This window comes from Dendrobates tinctorius, unplaced genomic scaffold, assembly GCF_039654945.1.
Source record: "Dendrobates tinctorius isolate UK_male_01 unplaced genomic scaffold, ASM3965494v1 ptg000022l, whole genome shotgun sequence".
NCBI lineage: Eukaryota > Metazoa > Chordata > Amphibia > Anura > Dendrobatidae > Dendrobates > Dendrobates tinctorius.
Window position 1 is genome coordinate 4,812,663 of NW_027361690.1, and position 17,274 is coordinate 4,829,936.

Here is a 17,274-nt window from a genome sequence, read left to right on the forward strand (position 1 = left end):
CCAAATAGTGGTTTACCCCCACATGTGGGGTATCAGCGTACTCAGGACAAATTGCACAATAACTTTTAGGGTGCTGTTACCCTTGGAAAAATAGGAATTGAGGGTGAAAAGATCATTTTTGTGGAAAAAATATGATTTTTTAATTGTACGACTTTATGTTATAAACTTCTGTGAAGCCCTTGAGGGTTCAAAGTTCTCACCACACATCTAGATAAGTTCCTTAGGGGGTCTAGTTTCCAAAATGGTGTCATTTGTGGGGGGTTTCCACTGTTTTGGTACATCAGGGGTTTTCCAGTCGCGACATGATGTCCAATCTCAATTCCAGCCAAAAACATCAAATGGCGCTGCTTCCCTTCCGAGCTCTGCCATGCGCCCAAATAGTGGTTTACCCCCACATGTGGGGTATCAGCATACTCAGGACCAATTGCACAATAACTTTTAGGGTCCTGTTACCCTTGGGAAAATAAAAATTGGGGTGAAAAGATCATTTTTGTGGAAAAAATATGATTTTTTAATTGTACCGCTGAACGTTAAAAGCTTCTGTAAAGCCCTTGTGGGTTCAAAGTTCTCACCACATATCTAGATAAGTTCCTTGGGGGGTCTAGTTTCCAAAATGGGGTCACTTGTAGGGGGTTTCCACTGTTTAGGTATATCAGGGACTCTCCAAAAGTGACATGGCATCCGATCTGAATTCCAGCCAATTTTGCATTGAAAAAGTCAAACGGCGCTCCTTCCATTCTGAGCTCTGCCATGCGCCGAAACAGTCGTTCCCCCCCACAAATCAGGTATCAGCGTACTCAGGACAAATTGCACAATAACTTTTGCAGTCCAATTTCTCCTGTTACCCTTGGTAAAATAAAAAAAATTGAACCTGAATTATTTTTTTTGTGAAAAAAAGTTAGATGTTGATTTTTTTTTAAATATTCAAAAAAATTCCTGTGACGCACCTGAAGGGTTAATAAACTTCTTGAATGTGGTTTTGAGCACCTTAAGGGGTGCAGTTTTTAGAATGGTGTCACTTTTGGGTATTTTCTATCCTATAGACCCCTCAAAGTGGCTTCAAATGTGATGTGGTCCTAAAAATAAAATGGTGTTGTAAAAATGAGAAATCGCTGGTCAACTTTTAACCCTTATAACTTCCTAACAAAAAAAAATTTTGGTTACAAAATTGTGCTGATGTAAAGTAAACATGTGGGAAATGTTAGTTATCAAGTTTTTTGTGTGCCGTATCTCTATGATTTAAGGGCATAAAAATTCAAAGTTGGAAAATTGCGAAATTTTCAAAATTTTTGCCAAATTTCCATATTTTTCACAAATAAACGCAAGTTATTTGAATGAAATTTTACCACTAACATGAAGTACAATATGTCACGAGAAAACAGTGTCAGAATCATCAGGATCCATGGAAGCGTTCCAGAGTTATGACCTCATAAAGGTACAGTGGTCAGAATTGTAAAAATTGGCCCGGTCATGAACATATAAACCACCCTTGAGGGTGAAGGGGTTAATTGAAATATTATCACAGACTCCTTTAATAATCTTAATTAAACCATACTTACTGCATCGCCTATTTCACCGACGCCCTTGTTTGCCTGTAAAAGAAATAAAATAAAAAGGCAACAGTATACCATACCTATCCGTTGAAAAGATATACATACTGTCCCATGACGAGTCCAGCTCTGCTACATCTGGGTGCCTTTGGCTGGGCGGTGACATTATACCACCATCAAGCCTGACATCCAGACACAGCGGAGCTTGTAGATGACCACCGGAGAAAACTCGGTGCATCTGCACTGCAAGTCTCGTGGTCAGCTGAACGTGAGAACTTGGCAAGTGACTGGAAATAACCCCGTCCCCGGCGGTCATGTGTATGACAGTTCTCTCAATCAGCTCAGCTCATCATGAGAACTCCAGTGGATGCAAATTTTTGGCTGTGGCACAAGGTACACCTTTGTTTAAATTAGTACACATGCGTAGTAAGCTGCATTCCCACACTTAATACGCATATGACTATCAAGGTAATGCGGTTTTACCACATCTAATTAAATTCTATTGGAAATTTATGCTATGGAAACTGAGCGTCTCCGCAACATATATAGACATGCTTCGGTATGGAAAGATGTTCCACATGTCCTTTACGCAGTGATGCCGCGGACATCTCTGAACGCGTAGTGGGCATGGGATTTCTTGAAATCCCATCCACTATGCTGTTACATCTGACCACTGCAGGTCTGACACTGTGGATGTATGCAGTGTCAAACCCACAGTGTTTATTGACCATGGGAACATGCCCAAATTGTGATCACATGCACCAAAATTCCAGCAAAACTTAATATAACTTAGTTGACCAAATTAAGCCAAGAAACACAGGTCAGCAGGGGACTCCCCGCAGCCTCAGTGACATCAGCGGGAGTCCCCGGCTGACCTGAGGATGAACTAATCAGCGTGGGAAAAAGTCAGAAACTTTCCCACGGTAATTAGTTCATCTCCAGGCAGCCATTGACACTGCACAGAGCTGAATTAATTCATTCTGAAGTAGTTTATAGTGGGGCTGGTCGCATTGTAAACTATTTAACCCCTTCTGATGGATTGCAGCATGGGACATGACTGGACGGCAGAAAGGTAAGGATATTATTGATTTTTTATATTTTTTTGCAGGTCATGGTTTTTTTTGGGATTACCAGAGTAATAAAAATTTGTCAAAAACTTGGTGTCTTAATTTCATTAAAAGACTTTTTAATTAATGTCTGTGTGTGGTTTTTAACCCTTTGATAGTATAGGGTTAATAATGGATCGGTGTCTTATTGACACCCCTCCAATCAGCTTAATGTCACCTTGCAATCGAATGGTGACATTAACCCTTTGTTACATTAACCCATTAGCCACCACTACAGGGCAATGGGAAAAGAGATGATAAGTGCCAGAAATGGCACATCTTATAGATGCGCCTTTTTAGGGGTGTCTGGGGGAATATTTTTGTAGCCGGGGGGAGGCAAAAACAATGGTCCCTCTCATGGCTATTAAAATCTGCCCTCACTCACCTGCTTTACCTCTCTGGTTGACAAATTACCGCTGGAGCCCACACAATTTTTTACAACGAATTAACCCCTTAAATTAACACCTACACCCCCCAAATTTTACACACAAACCCTCATCTAATTACTAGTGAAAGACATAAAAAAAACATGACATGAAATGGTTTACTGTATGTAAACCATGTGTCATTTCATGGTGGGTGGGGAATGATTTTATAGAAGCCGGCAATTGAATTAACGGCTATTCTGCTATGAAAAACTCTATGAAATATATATATATATATATATACACTCACTGGCCACTTTATTAGGTACACCTGTCCAACTGTGTGTTAAGACTTAATTTCTAATCAGCCAATCACATGGCGGCAACTCAGTGCATTTAGGCATGTAGACATGGTCAAGACAATCTCCTGCAGTTCAAACCGAGCATCAGTATGGGGAAGAAAGGTGATTTGAGTGCCTTTGAACGTGGCATGATTGTTGGTGCCAGAAGGGCTGGTCTGAGTATTTCAGAAACTGCTGATCTACTGGGATTTTCACGCACAACCATCTCTAGGGTTTACAGAGAATGGTCCGAAAAAGAAAAAAAATCCAGTGAGCGGCAGTTCTGTGGCCGGAAATGCCTTGTTGATGCCAGAGGTCAGAGGAGAATGGGCAGACTGGTTCGAGCTGATAGAAAGGCAACAGTGACTCAAATTGCCACCCGTTACAACCAAGGTAGGCAGAAGAGCATCTCTGAACGCACAGTGCGTCGAACTTTGAGGCAGATGGGCTACAGCAGCAGAAGACCACACCGGGTACCACTCCTCTCAGCTAAGAACAGGAAACTGAGGCTACAATTTGCACAAGCTCATCGAAATTGGACAGTAGAAGATTGGAAAAACGTTGCCTGGTCTGATGAGTCTCGATTTCTGCTGCGACATTCAGATGGTAGGGTCAGAATTTGGCGTAAACAACATGAAAGCATGGATCCATCCTGCCTTGTATCAACGGTTCAGGCTGGTGGTGGTGGTGTCATGGTGTGGGGAATTTTTTCTTGGCACTCTTTGGGCCCCTTGGTACCAATTGAGCATCGTTGCAACGCCACAGCCTACCTGAGTATTGTTGCTGACCATGTCCATCCCTTTATGACCACAATGTACCCAACATCTGATGGCTACTTTCAGCAGGATAATGCGCCATGTCATAAAGCTCGAATCATCTCAGATTGGTTTCTTGAACATGACAATGAGTTCACTGTACTCAAATGGCCTCCTCAGTCACCAGATCTCAATCCAATAGAGCATCTTTGGGATGTGGTGGAACGGGAGATTCGCATCAGGGATGTGCAGCCGACAAATCTGCGCCAACTGTGTGATGCCATCATGTCAATATGGTCCAAAATCTCTGAGGAATGCTTCCAGCACCTTGTTGAATCTCTGCCACGAAGAATTGAGGCAGTTCTGAAGGCAAAAGGGGGTCCAACCCCTTACTAGCATGGTGTACCTAATAAAGTGGCCAGTGAGTGTATATATATATATATATATATATATATATATATATATATATATATATATATATATACACAATATATATATGTCTCAATGACATGTATGTACAGTGGGGCAAAAAAGTATTTAGTCAGTCAGCAATAGTGCAAGTTCCACCACTTAAAAAGATGAGAGGCGTCTGAAATTTATATCATAGGTAGACCTCAACTATGGGAGACAAACTGAGAAAAAAAAATCCAGAAAATCACATTGTCTGTTTTTTTTTCATTTTATTTGCATATTATGGTGGAAAATAAGTATTTGGTCAGAAACAAGCAATCAAGATTTCTGGCTCTCACAGACCTGTAACTTCTTCTTTAAGAGTCTCCTCTTTCCTCCACTCATTACCTGTAGTAATGGCACCTGTTTAAACTTGTTATCAGTATAAAAAGACACCTGTGCACACCCTCAAACAGTCTGACTCCAAACTCCACTATGGTGAAGACCAAAGAGCTGTCAAAGGACACCAGAAACAAAATTGTAGCCCTGCACCAGGCTGGGAAGACTGAATCTGCAATAGCCAACCAGCTTGGAGTGAAGAAATCAACTGTGGGAGCAATACTTAGAAAATGGAAGACATACAAGACCACTGATAATCTCCCTCGATCTGGTGCTCCACGCAAAACCCCACCCCGTGGGGTCAGAATGATCACAAGAACGGTGAGCAAAAATCCCAGAACCACGCGGGGGGACCTAGTGAATGAACTGCAGAGAGCTGGGACCAATGTAACAAGGCCTACCATAAGTAACACACTACGCCACCATGGACTCAGATCCTGCAGTGCCAGACGTGTCCCACTGCTTAAGCCTGTACATGTCCGGGCCCATCTGAAGTTTGCTAGAGAGCATTTGGATGATCCAGAGGAGTTTTGGGAGAATGTCCTATGGTCTGATGAAACCAAACTGGAACTGTTTGGTAGAAACACAACTTGTCGTGTTTGGAGGAAAAAGAATACTGAGTTGCATCCATCAAACACCATACCTACTGTAAAGCATGGTGGTGGAAACATCATGCTTTGGGGCTGTTTCTCTGCAAAGGGGCCAGGACGACTGATCCGAGTACATGAAAGAATGAATGGGGCCATGTATCGTGAGATTTTGAGTGCAAACCTCCTTCCATCAGCAAGGGCATTGAAGATGAAACGTGGCTGGGTCTTTCAACATGACAATGATCCAAAGCACACCGCCAGGGCAACGAAGGAGTGGCTTCGTAAGAAGCATTTCAAGGTCCTGGAGTGGCCTAGCCAGTCTCCAGATCTCAACCCTATAGAAAACCTTTGGAGGGAGTTGAAAGTCCTTGTTGCCAAGCGAAAAGCCAAAAACATCACTGCTCTAGAGGAGATCTGCATGGAGGAATGGGCCAACATACCAACAACAGTGTGTGGCAACCTTGTGAAGACTTACAGAAAACGTTTGACCTCTGTCATTGCCAACAAAGGATATATCACAAAGTATTGAGATGAAATTTTGTTTGTGACCAAATACTTATTTTCCACCATAATATGCAAATAAAATGAAAAAAAACAGACAATGTGATTTTCTGGATTTTTTTTTCTCAGTTTGTCTCCCATAGTTGAGGTCTACCTATGATGTAAATTACAGACGCCTCTCATCTTTTTAAGTGGTGGAACTTGCACTATTGCTGACTGACTAAATACTTTTTTGCCCCACTGTATCTATAATATAACCGGCTAAGTGTCACGCGTCACTCTGTCTGAAGCCTTTATAGACTGCGCAAGCGCGACGCTCCTGTGCAGTCTGGCTCCAGACAGAATGAGGCAGCCAGCGGTGAGGAGTGTGTATGGCGTCGGAGATGGCGGTGCGCATACACACTGCATACCGCTATGTCCGATGCCATACTTACATACTTACCTGACCGGGAGGAGAGTTGCCGCGGCGCTTCTCTTCAGCCGGAGACCGGGGCAGGAGTGCGGCTGGAATCGCGCATAGCGCGATGCGGTACCATTTTACTGAAGACACATTTGCAGTGTGTCTTCAGCAATATGGCGCCGGACAGTGCTATGGGCATGCGCATACTTTGGTGCCAGACTCCTCCCCTGGCCTCCAGCAGAACGTGACAGACAGCGCTGGAGCAGAGTGAAGAAGGGTGAGTATAAATGTTTTTTTTTGTGTGCAGTTTTATAGGGGTCAGGGGAACCATACATATCAGTAAAGGGGGAGAGGGGACCATGCATACCAGAAAAGGGGAGTGAGGGGACCATGCATACCATGAAAGGGGAGTGAGGGGACCACACATACCACGAAAGGGGAGTGAGGGGATCATGTCATACCACGAAAAAGGAGTGAGGGGACCATGCATACCACAAAAGGGAGGTGAGGGGACCACGCATACCAAAAAAGGGAGTGAGGGGACCACGCATACCATGAAAGGGAGTGAGGGGACCATGCATACCACAAAAGAGGAGTAAGGGGACCACGCATACCATGAAAAGGGGAGTGAGGGGACCATGCATACCACAAAAAAGGGGTGAGGGGACCATGCATACCACAAAAGGGGAGTGAGGGGACCACGTATACCACGAAAGGGGGGTCAGGGGACCACACATGCCACAAAAAGGGGGGTGAGGAGACCACGCATACCAGGAAAGGGGGGTGAGGGGACCATGCATACCATGAAAAAGGGGTGAGGGGGACCACGCATACCACAAAAGGGGGGTGATGGGACCACACTTACCACGAAAGGGGGGTGAGGGGACCACGCATACCAGGAAAGGGGGTGAGGGGATCATGCATACCACGAAAGGAGGGTGAGGGGACCACTCATGCCACTAAAGAGGAGTGAGGGGACCACGCATACCACGAAAGGGGAGTGAGGGGACCACGCATACCACAAAAGAGGAGTGAGGGAACCACGTATACCATGGAAGAGGAGTTAGGGGACCACACATACCACGAAAGAGGAGTGAGGGGACCACACATACCACAAAGGGGAGTTAGGGGACCACGCATACCACGAAAGAGGAGTAAGAGGACCACGCATACAATGAAAGGGGAGTGAGGGGACCACGTATACCACAAAAGGGGGTGAGGGGACCACGTATACCACGAAAGGGGGGTCAGGGGACCACACATGTCAGGAAAGGGGGTCAAGGGACCATGCATATCACAAAAGGAGGGTGAGGGGACCACGCATACCATGAAAGGGGGGTGAGGGGACCATGCATGCCATGAAAAAGGAGTGAGGGGACCACGCATACCACAAAAGGGGGGTGAGGGGACCACGCATTCCAGGAAAGGGGGTGAGGGGACCACGCATACCACGAATGGGAGGTGAGGGGACCACGCATACCACAAAAGAGGGGCTGAGGGGACCACGCATACCACGAAACGGGGGTGAGGGGACCACACATACCAAGAAAGGGGGTGAGGCGACCATGCATACCACAAAAGGGGGGTGAGGGGACCATGTATACCTCGAAAGGGGGGTGAGGGGACCACACTTACCATGAAAGGAGGGTGAGGGGAACACGCATACCCCAAAAGGGGGTTGAAGGGACCATGCATACCACAAAAGGGGAGTGAGGGGACCACGCATACCATAAAAGGGGAGTGAACCACGCATACCTCGAAAGGGGAGTGAGGGGACCACACATACCAAAAAAGGAGAGTGAGGGGACCACGCATACCACGAAAGGATGGTGGGGGACCACGCATACCGCAAAAGGGGAGTGAGGGGACCACGCATACCACGAAATGGAAGTGAGGGGACCATGCATACCACAAAAGGGGGGTGAGGGGACTATGCATACCATGAAAGGAGGGCGAGGGGACCATGCAAACCATGAAAGGAGGGTGAGGGGACCATGCATACCATGAAAGGGGGTCAGGCAACCACACATACCAGGAAAGGAGAGTGAGGGGACCACGCATACCACGAAAGGATGGTGAGGGGACCAGGCATACCAAAAAAGGGGAATGAGGGGACCACGCATACCATGAAAGGGAAGTGAGGGGACCACGCATACCACAAAAAGGGGTGAGGGGACCATGCATACCACGAAAGGAGGGTGAGGGGACCATGCATTCCACGAAAGGAGGGTGAGGGGACCATGCATACCATGAAAGGGGAGTGAGGGGACCATGCATACCATGAAAGGGGAGTGAGGGGACCGTGCATACCATGAAAGGGGAGTGAGGGGACCATGCATACCATGAAAGGGGAGTGAGGGGACCATACATACCATGAAAGGAGGTTGAGGGGACCATGCATACCACAAAATGGGAGTGAGGGGACCATGCATACCATGAAAGGGGAGTGAGGGGACCATGCATACCACAAAAGTAGATTGAGGGGACCATGCATACCACGAAAGGGGGGTGAGGGGACCATGCATACCATGAAAAGGGGGGTGAGGGGACCATGTATACCAGGATTGGGGGGCGAGAGGACCATGCATACCAGGATAGGGGGGGTGAGTGGACCATGCATACCGGGATAGGGGGGTGAGAGGACCATGCACACCAGGATAGGGGGGTGAGAGGACCATGCATACCAGGAAAGGGGGGTCAAGAGGACAATGCATACCAGGATAGGGGGGTGAGAGGACCATGCATACCAGGATAGGGGGGTGAGAGGACCATGCATACCACGAAAAAGGGGATGAGGGGACCATGTATACCAGGATTGGGGGGCAAGAGGACCATGCATACCAGGATTGGGGGATGAGAGGACCATGCATACCAGGATAGGGGGGGTGAGACGACCATGCATACCAGGATAGGGGGGTGAGAGGACCATGCATACCACGAAAAAGGGGATGAGGGGACCATGTATACCAGGATTGGGGGGCAAGAGGACCATGCATACCAGGATTGGGGGATGAGAGGACCATGCATACCAGGATAGGGGGGGTGAGATGACCATGCATACCAGGATAGGGGGGTGAGAGGACCATGCATGCCAGGATGGGGGGTGACAGGACCATGCATACCCAGGATGGGGGGGTGAGAGGACCATGCACACCAGGATAGGGGGGGTGAGAGGACCATGCATACCAGGATAGGGGGGTCAAGAGGACAATGCATACCAGGATAGGGGGGGTGAGAGGACCATGCATACCAGGATAGGGGGGTGAGAGGACCATGCATATCAGGATAGGGGGGTGTCGCTATGTCTGACACTTACCTCCGACCACTCCCCCGCTGGTTATCGCTAATCGCGCGAGAACGTCCTGGACCGTTTCTTGTCATCAGCTTCCTGCTGTGGAGACGAGCGACACGTGGACGCGGGCGAGAGGACGTCAGGATCGCCTCGTCTGACAGGTAAGTAGCGACCCCTGACCCCTGCGATGTCGCTGGTGAGATCTGCCTGTGTGGCAGCTCACTAGCCACCACTTAGCGATGCACCAGCGATCCTGACCCCGTCATATCACTGGCCGGGATCGCTGGTGCATCGCTAAGTGTGACAGTACCTTAAGTTTTCACTGTCTAAAAGTGTTCCACCTTTAGTAAATCTGCCCCCAAATCTGTGCTAATTAAGAGAACATATGGTATGGTTAAAATAAATGACACTAATATTTAATTCTTGTCTCACTGTTTTCCTCAATTACATTATTAATCAGAATTTTGTACAATTGAAACCAACTAAAAAAATTCATCTGGCACTCCACAATTAATTAGCTTAATATTTTGGGGTGTCTACATGGGCTTCCTAACTATCTCTCACACATCAGGTGATGGTTGAAGGAAGGATTTGGCTTGGTGGATCGGACAGGCTTGATTTCTTGCTTATTTCAGTGGCTTATTTCAAAGACTGTGCATTTATGGTTGTCTCAGGAAGCTATTGCTTATGTGTGTAATTGCTTAATTGTGAGTAACTACATGTGATTGATCAACAAGCCAAAAACATACAGAATTAGTTAAGCAATGCAAAATGCCTCTTAACTTAGGTAAATAGTTTTTTAGTAATCACCTTTGCAATAGAGCCACTCCCAAGAATTTTTTTATTTGTCAATCCTGTCAAAATATGTGTGTAGTATAGTGTAAGTGCAATAAAATACTTAGTGATCAGTGACTTTGTTGGTTTTCATCTCCGATCCAGTGCTCTTTTCACTCACGTGACTGAGATTCCGACTTGCAGGATCACACAGGTGTTTATGTGTGAACCAGAAGTCGTCTTTGCAATGTTAGTCTATGAAGCCTCAGTATGTCACTTTATTGTATTGCACCACTCTACTACACAAATTTTGAAACAGGCATTCCATATTGAAGCAAGCATTACAATTAGACCACATTCATGCGTTCAGTACTATACATCAGTATTTGTAACGCAAAACCAGGAGTAGGTAAAAAATTCAGAAACGTTGCCATTTTTCTATTATACTTTTCCTCTAATTGTTCCACTCCTGGATTTGGCTTACAAAAGTCTCATACTTTGCGACTGGTGGTATAATATTCAGGTTATAAATTGTACTTTATGCCATATTTACTCTAGGTAACAGAGGCAATGCAAGCAGTTTTACTAGCAGAAGTTAGAAAATGGATGGACGCTCTAAAACTAACTGTAATTACAACTCAACCAGTTTCTGTGGTGGATGCCAGCTCTCCACAACATATTATGAGCTTGGAGCAATCCTATAATTTTGAACAATTGTTTGAAGAAACATCGCTTCAAGGTAAGTCAGAAAGATGGACAGCTATACATTTCATCATAGATACAATTGTGTTCATATCTCTCTTGTTCTCATATATTGGAGATTGATGAGGAAAGAGGGAGACACAAGCGCAATATAGGGTCTTATCCCACAAATACAGTAAGCGGTTTGACAGAAAACTGCTCACCTGGTAGTAGGTATTCAAAGCATGTATAGATAAGGGCTGCTGCAGATCCACAAGTCGGTCACTGACTATCTGAAACAGAGCTCTGCAAAGGAATACGTGGATTTTGTCCGCGCGGACAAAATCCACGTATTCCTTTGCAGAGTTCTACATTGGAGACTGACAAATTTCATAGTTACATAGTTAGTGAGTTGAAAAATTCCATCAATTTTATCCAGTTTAACTTTTCATATTTAATACACCCTTTAAATTCCAGAGACACAATATGCCAGTGGAAAAGTGGAACAAAAATCTTTCTTGACAGATCCCTGCATCAACATTTTAGTGTACATAAACCAATTCTTGCCAGGGATACTTTGGCGCTTAATGAGGTGTTCTCAAGTTCTTAAATTACTTTAATTAGTTAGAAAGAATAAGTCAGAAGTTTGCAATTGACTTGCTTTTTCTATCTGCTGTCATTCTCCCTCAATGAGATATTTTATTTTTTATAATGTACAGCTGGCTCCCATGGAGTTTGTTCTCCAGACCCCAGCCGAGAGTGCACAGTAGTAACATTAAAGGAGTTAACTCCTAAAATACCAGCCACTTCTCTGCAGCCCATTGATTTCAATACCGCACCTAGCTGCTCACCTCCCTCCATCCATTTCATCTTCTGAAGATATGCAGTTATAAATCACTGGCCTCACAGCTTTCAGAGCAGGTCTGCTAATCTCTACTGTCTGCTCTCACTGTCCTGGACTGTATGTTCAAATGCCCTGTTATCTCTGTGTCAATACAGTTATAATGGGCCTGTCACAATAAGCGATATCGCTAGCAATATCGCTATAACGTCACTGATTTTTGTGACGTTATAGCGATATCGCTAGCGATATTGCTGTGTCTGATACTTACCTCCGACCGCTCCCCCACTGGTTATCGCTGATCGCGCGAGAACGTCCTTGACCGGTTCTCGTCGTCAGCTTCCTGCTGGGCTTCCTGCTGTGACGACGAGCGACGCGTGGACGCGGGCGGGAGGACATCAGGATCGCCTAGTGTGACAGGTAAGTAGCGACCCCCGACCCCAGCGATGTCGCTGGTGAGATCTGCCTGTGTGGCAGCTCACTAGCGACCACTTAGCGATGTACCAGCGATCCTGACCGCATCATATCGCTGGTCGGGATCGCTGGTACATCGCTAAGTGTGACAGTACCTTAACTCCACAACAAACCACTGATGGCTGAGTGTATTACAGCAAAACTTGTGCTGAGCTTTATAGCTTTACTAATACTACAGTTCTATTATTCTCTCTATGATGAAAATCTGCCCTACTAGAAAACAGAACGTAAAGAAAGTAAGGACAATGTACAGTTGAAGCTAGAAATTTACAAACACTACATAAAGTGACACATATACATGTTTTTCTCAATATCTAACATGAAATCAGAGTAAGGCTACGTGCGCACGTTGCAGATCTGTTGCAGATCCGCAGCGGATTTTCTGCGCGGAATTGCACCAAATGCACAAATGATTGCTCAAGCAAGGTTAATCAATGGGAATACAGAATTGGTGTGCCATGCTGCAGAAAATTCCATCCTGATTCGCAGCGTTTTCTTTTTTGCAGCACGTCAATTCTTTGTGAGGATCTGCAGCATTTTTCACCCATTGACTTTCATTGAAGCACTCAAATCATCAATCTGCAGATGTAGAAATGTTTGCAGATGTCATGCGGATTTCACACAGATTTGGTGGAAAAAGTGCAGTGGATTTTTAAAATTCAAATATATCAGAAGGAGGAAGAGTGTGTTGGCAGAGAATCAAAAATAGAGCCAATCTTGATTGAAACACATCAAAAATGGAGAGAGGACTTGAAATAGACAATTTTTAATTTTTTTTACTTTTACATCTTTATTGAGCTAACATATCCGCAGGCAAAGCCACATTCAAATCCGCATGTAAATCCGTATCAAATCTGCATTAAATGCGCACAAAATATGCGTGGAATTTCACTGCATCTTCTGCCAAGAGATGCAGAATCGGCATGGAAAATTCCACATGCAAATCTGAAACGTGCGCACATAGCCGAAGAGTTTTCCGTTTTAGATCAATTAGAATTACCATAATCATTAATATTTACCAAATGCCAGAATAATGAGAGAGAGAATGTTTTAAGTCATTTTTATTACTTACTGCAAAATCAAAAGTTTACACACATTTCATTAGTATTTGGTACCAATGCCCTTAAACTGAATGACTTGGGTCAAACATTTGGGATATTCTTCTACAAGCTTCTCACAATAGTTGGTCGGAACTTGGGCCCATTTCTCCTGACAAAACTGGTGTATCTGATCCAGGTTTGAACGTCGCCTTGCTCGCACCTGCCTTTTTAGCTTTGCCCATACATTTTCAATAGGACTGAGATCAGGGCTTTGTGATGGCCACTCCAAAACATTGACTTTGTTATCCTTAAGCCACTTTGTTACCATTTTGGCAGTATGCTTCGGGTCATTGTTAATTTGGAAGACCCATTTCCGTCCAAGCTTTAACTTCCTGGCTGATGTCTTGAGATGGTGCTTCAGTATTGCCACACAATCTTCTTTTCTCATGATGTCATCTGTTTTGTGAAGTGCACCAGTCTCTCTTTCTGAAAAACAATCCCACAACATGATGCTGCCACCTCCGTCTTTTACAGTTGGGAAGGTGTTGTTAGGCTTCCAAGCTTCTCCCTTTTTCCTCCTAAGGTAACAATGGTCATTGTGCCCTAAAAGCTCAATTTTTGTTTCATCAGACCATAGGACATGTCTCCAAAAATTTAGGTCTTTGTTCCTGTGTGCATTTTCAAACATTAATCTGGTGTTTTATGCTTCTTTTTGAGTAATGACTTCTTCCTGGCAGAGTGGCCTTTCAGCCCATGTTGATACAGTACTCGTGTCACTGTGGATATTGACACAATCTTACCAGCTTCCGCCATCATCTTCACAAGGTCTTTTGTTTTTATCCTTGGGTTCATATGCACATGTCGGACTAAAGCACTTTCATCTTTGGGACACAGATCCCGTTTCCCTCCTGAGCAGTATGATGGCTGGACATTCCCCTCTTGTTCATTTTTGCATATAATTGTTTGCACAGATGGACGAGGCACCTTCAGGTATCTTGAAATTGTACTCAAGGATGAGCCAGACTTGTGCAAATCCACAATTCTCCTCCTGATATCTTTGCTGATTTCCTGAGACTTTCCCATGATGCTACACAAAGAACCAGTGTGATTCAGGTGTGCATTAATATATATCCACATGTGTGACTCTAATTAACTCAGATGTTGCCAAGAAACCTATCAAAAGCTTCCAAATACATGACATCATTATATGGACAGTCCAGAATTGTTTAAAGGCATAGTGATCTTAGTATATGTAATCTTTTGACTTTGCAGTAAGTAATAAAAATGCCTTAAAACATTCTCTCTCATTATTCTGGCATTTGGCAAATATTAATAATTATGGTAATCCTAATTGACCTAAAAACATGAAAGGTTTATTCTGATTTCATGTCAGATATTGAGAAAAACATGCATACGTGTCTTTTTACAGTATATAGTGTATGTAAACTTTTAGTTTCAACTGTATTTGTCTGAGCTGCTCAAGGAACAACTTGGAAATACACCTTTAAGAAACAGATAAAATGTATCTTTGCAGAAAGCATTTATTTAATTTTTTTGTTGATTGGACTACTAATGTTACCAGCATCCTGAAAATCCTGTGACCCAAGTCTGCACAGTGATTTTGATTGAGAACATAGAAGATTATCCTTTATCAAAGGTCTCTGGTAGACATTTGCTTGCTTGATCGCTCAGGAAAAACAGCAAAGTACATAGAGATAGCAATATAGCAATTGATAATGTGATATGTGATAACTTACTAACCAATATATAGCTAAATACTGTAATGCAACAAACACTAAAGAGTAATCATCATTTCAATTTTTATTTCAGAAATCAATAGTACTGTACACATGAAAATAAGAAATGTTGCAATCTCTTATTAGAGCAATCTGCTCCTTTCTCTGCAAGGAATGATCATTCATTATCATAATTCTCAATTCACGGAAAAAGTCTGTATTCAGCGAAGACAGATTGCTACATTACTGAAATAGGAAAATACAGTTACTACTGATAAGATTCTCTAGTTCCTCCAAAACACTCTCCTTCTATAGAATCTTATAAGTCGCAACCGTGATCTCCTGTCTCAGAAATGTAAAATTATGTATTATTATTATTTATTGCTATTATAGCGTCATGGCGCTTTACACGTGAAAAGGGGTGTATATAATAAAAAACAAGTACAATAATCTTGAACTCAACACAGATTTTAATCATGAATTGAGCATTTTGACAGTGAATGATCACTCCTGGTGGAGAAAGAAGCAGATTTCTCTGATAAAATATATTACAAAGTTTCTCCTTTTTATATGTACTATTGATTTATAAAATTAAAATAGTGGTTGATCTTTAACTTTCATAACCCATTAAAAATATTTTTTACTGCATCATGATATCATAGGACGTTAAGAGTAAACTTTTTATGACCTTATGTCTGTGATGTCACTTGCGGGGCGGCGCTTCATCTTACAGTGCACACTGACAGTGCACTCTGTTGCTGACTTGTTACTACTGATCTGAGTCAATGAGAGAGTGAAATGTCTTGTTCATATTGCACTGTGACAGAACAGGGTCTAGCCGAGATCCTGAAACAGAGGCTATGATCACTGTTTAGATTACAGCTATAACCCCTTTCCAACATCTGGCATAATAGTATGCTGATGTCTGACACCCTCTCTTTGATGAGGTCTCGGGCGCTGAGTGCACATCTTTTCCAGCACGTTAGCTGTTTGGAACAGCTGACATGTGCCTCTAACAGCCGCGGTAGGAATCAGGATCCTTCTGCAGCTGTTTACCCATTAACACTAGAAGTCCCAGAGAGGGTTCATTTAACATTTCTACCTTTGGAACCCAGAGACAGGTCGAATGACCTGAAGGATTTTATCTAACATCCTATAATCACCATCTTTTGTTATGTAATTAAGGCCACTACTGTAGCACCACAGGAGGTTGTTTTCCATTGAATTTACCCATTTAGTTTCTAGTTAGTTTTGTTCAGTTTATTGTATTTGATAATATAAAGACTATACATATTGTATTTAGTTTAGTTTTATTTGAGAAAAAAAGCACTGAAACAATGAATCATTTTTTATATATATACAGAGCTATGAGGGGCCTGTACTGCCATATAGTGCACAGTCACAGAGCTAAGAGGGGCCTGTACCACCATATAGTGCACAGTCACACTGCTATGAGGGGCCTGTAGCACTATATAGTGCACAGTCACAGAGCTATGAAGGGCCTGTACCGCCATATAGTGCACAGTCACAGAGCTATGAGGGGCCTGTACCACCAGATAGTGCACAGTCACAGAGCTATGAGGGGCCTGTACCGCCATATAGTGCAGAGTAACACAGCTGTAAGGTGTCTGTACCACCATATAGTGCACAGTAACACTGCTATGGGTGGCCTGTACCGCCATATAGTGCACAGTCACACTGCTATGAGGGGCCTGTAGCACCATATAGTGCACAGTCACACTGCTGTGAGGGGCCTTTAGCACCATATAGTGCACAGTCACAGAGCTATGAGGGGCCTGTACCACCATATAGTGCACAGTCACACTGCTATGAGGGGCCTGTAGCACCATATAGTGCACAGTCACAGAGCTATAAGGGGCCTGTACCGCCATATAGTGCACAGTCACAGAGCTAAGAGGGACCTGTACCACCATATAGTGCACAGTTACACTGCTATGAGGGGCCTGTAGCACTATATAGTGCACAGTCACAGAGCTATGAAGGGCCTGTACCGCCATATAGTGCACAGTCACAGAGCT

General features: G+C 44.0%; 1 protein-coding gene across 1 annotated transcript in view; it reads left to right on the plus strand.

The window, feature by feature from the left end:
* The window catches only part of WDR72 (WD repeat domain 72), a 587,636-nt gene that overhangs the window by 442,888 nt on the left and 127,474 nt on the right, over positions 1-17,274 (plus strand). Inside the window, exon 18 of the mRNA XM_073568404.1 lies at positions 11,022-11,202. Within this exon, the coding sequence (XP_073424505.1) occupies positions 11,022-11,202 (181 nt within the window). The remainder of the gene's footprint in view (positions 1-11,021; positions 11,203-17,274) is intronic.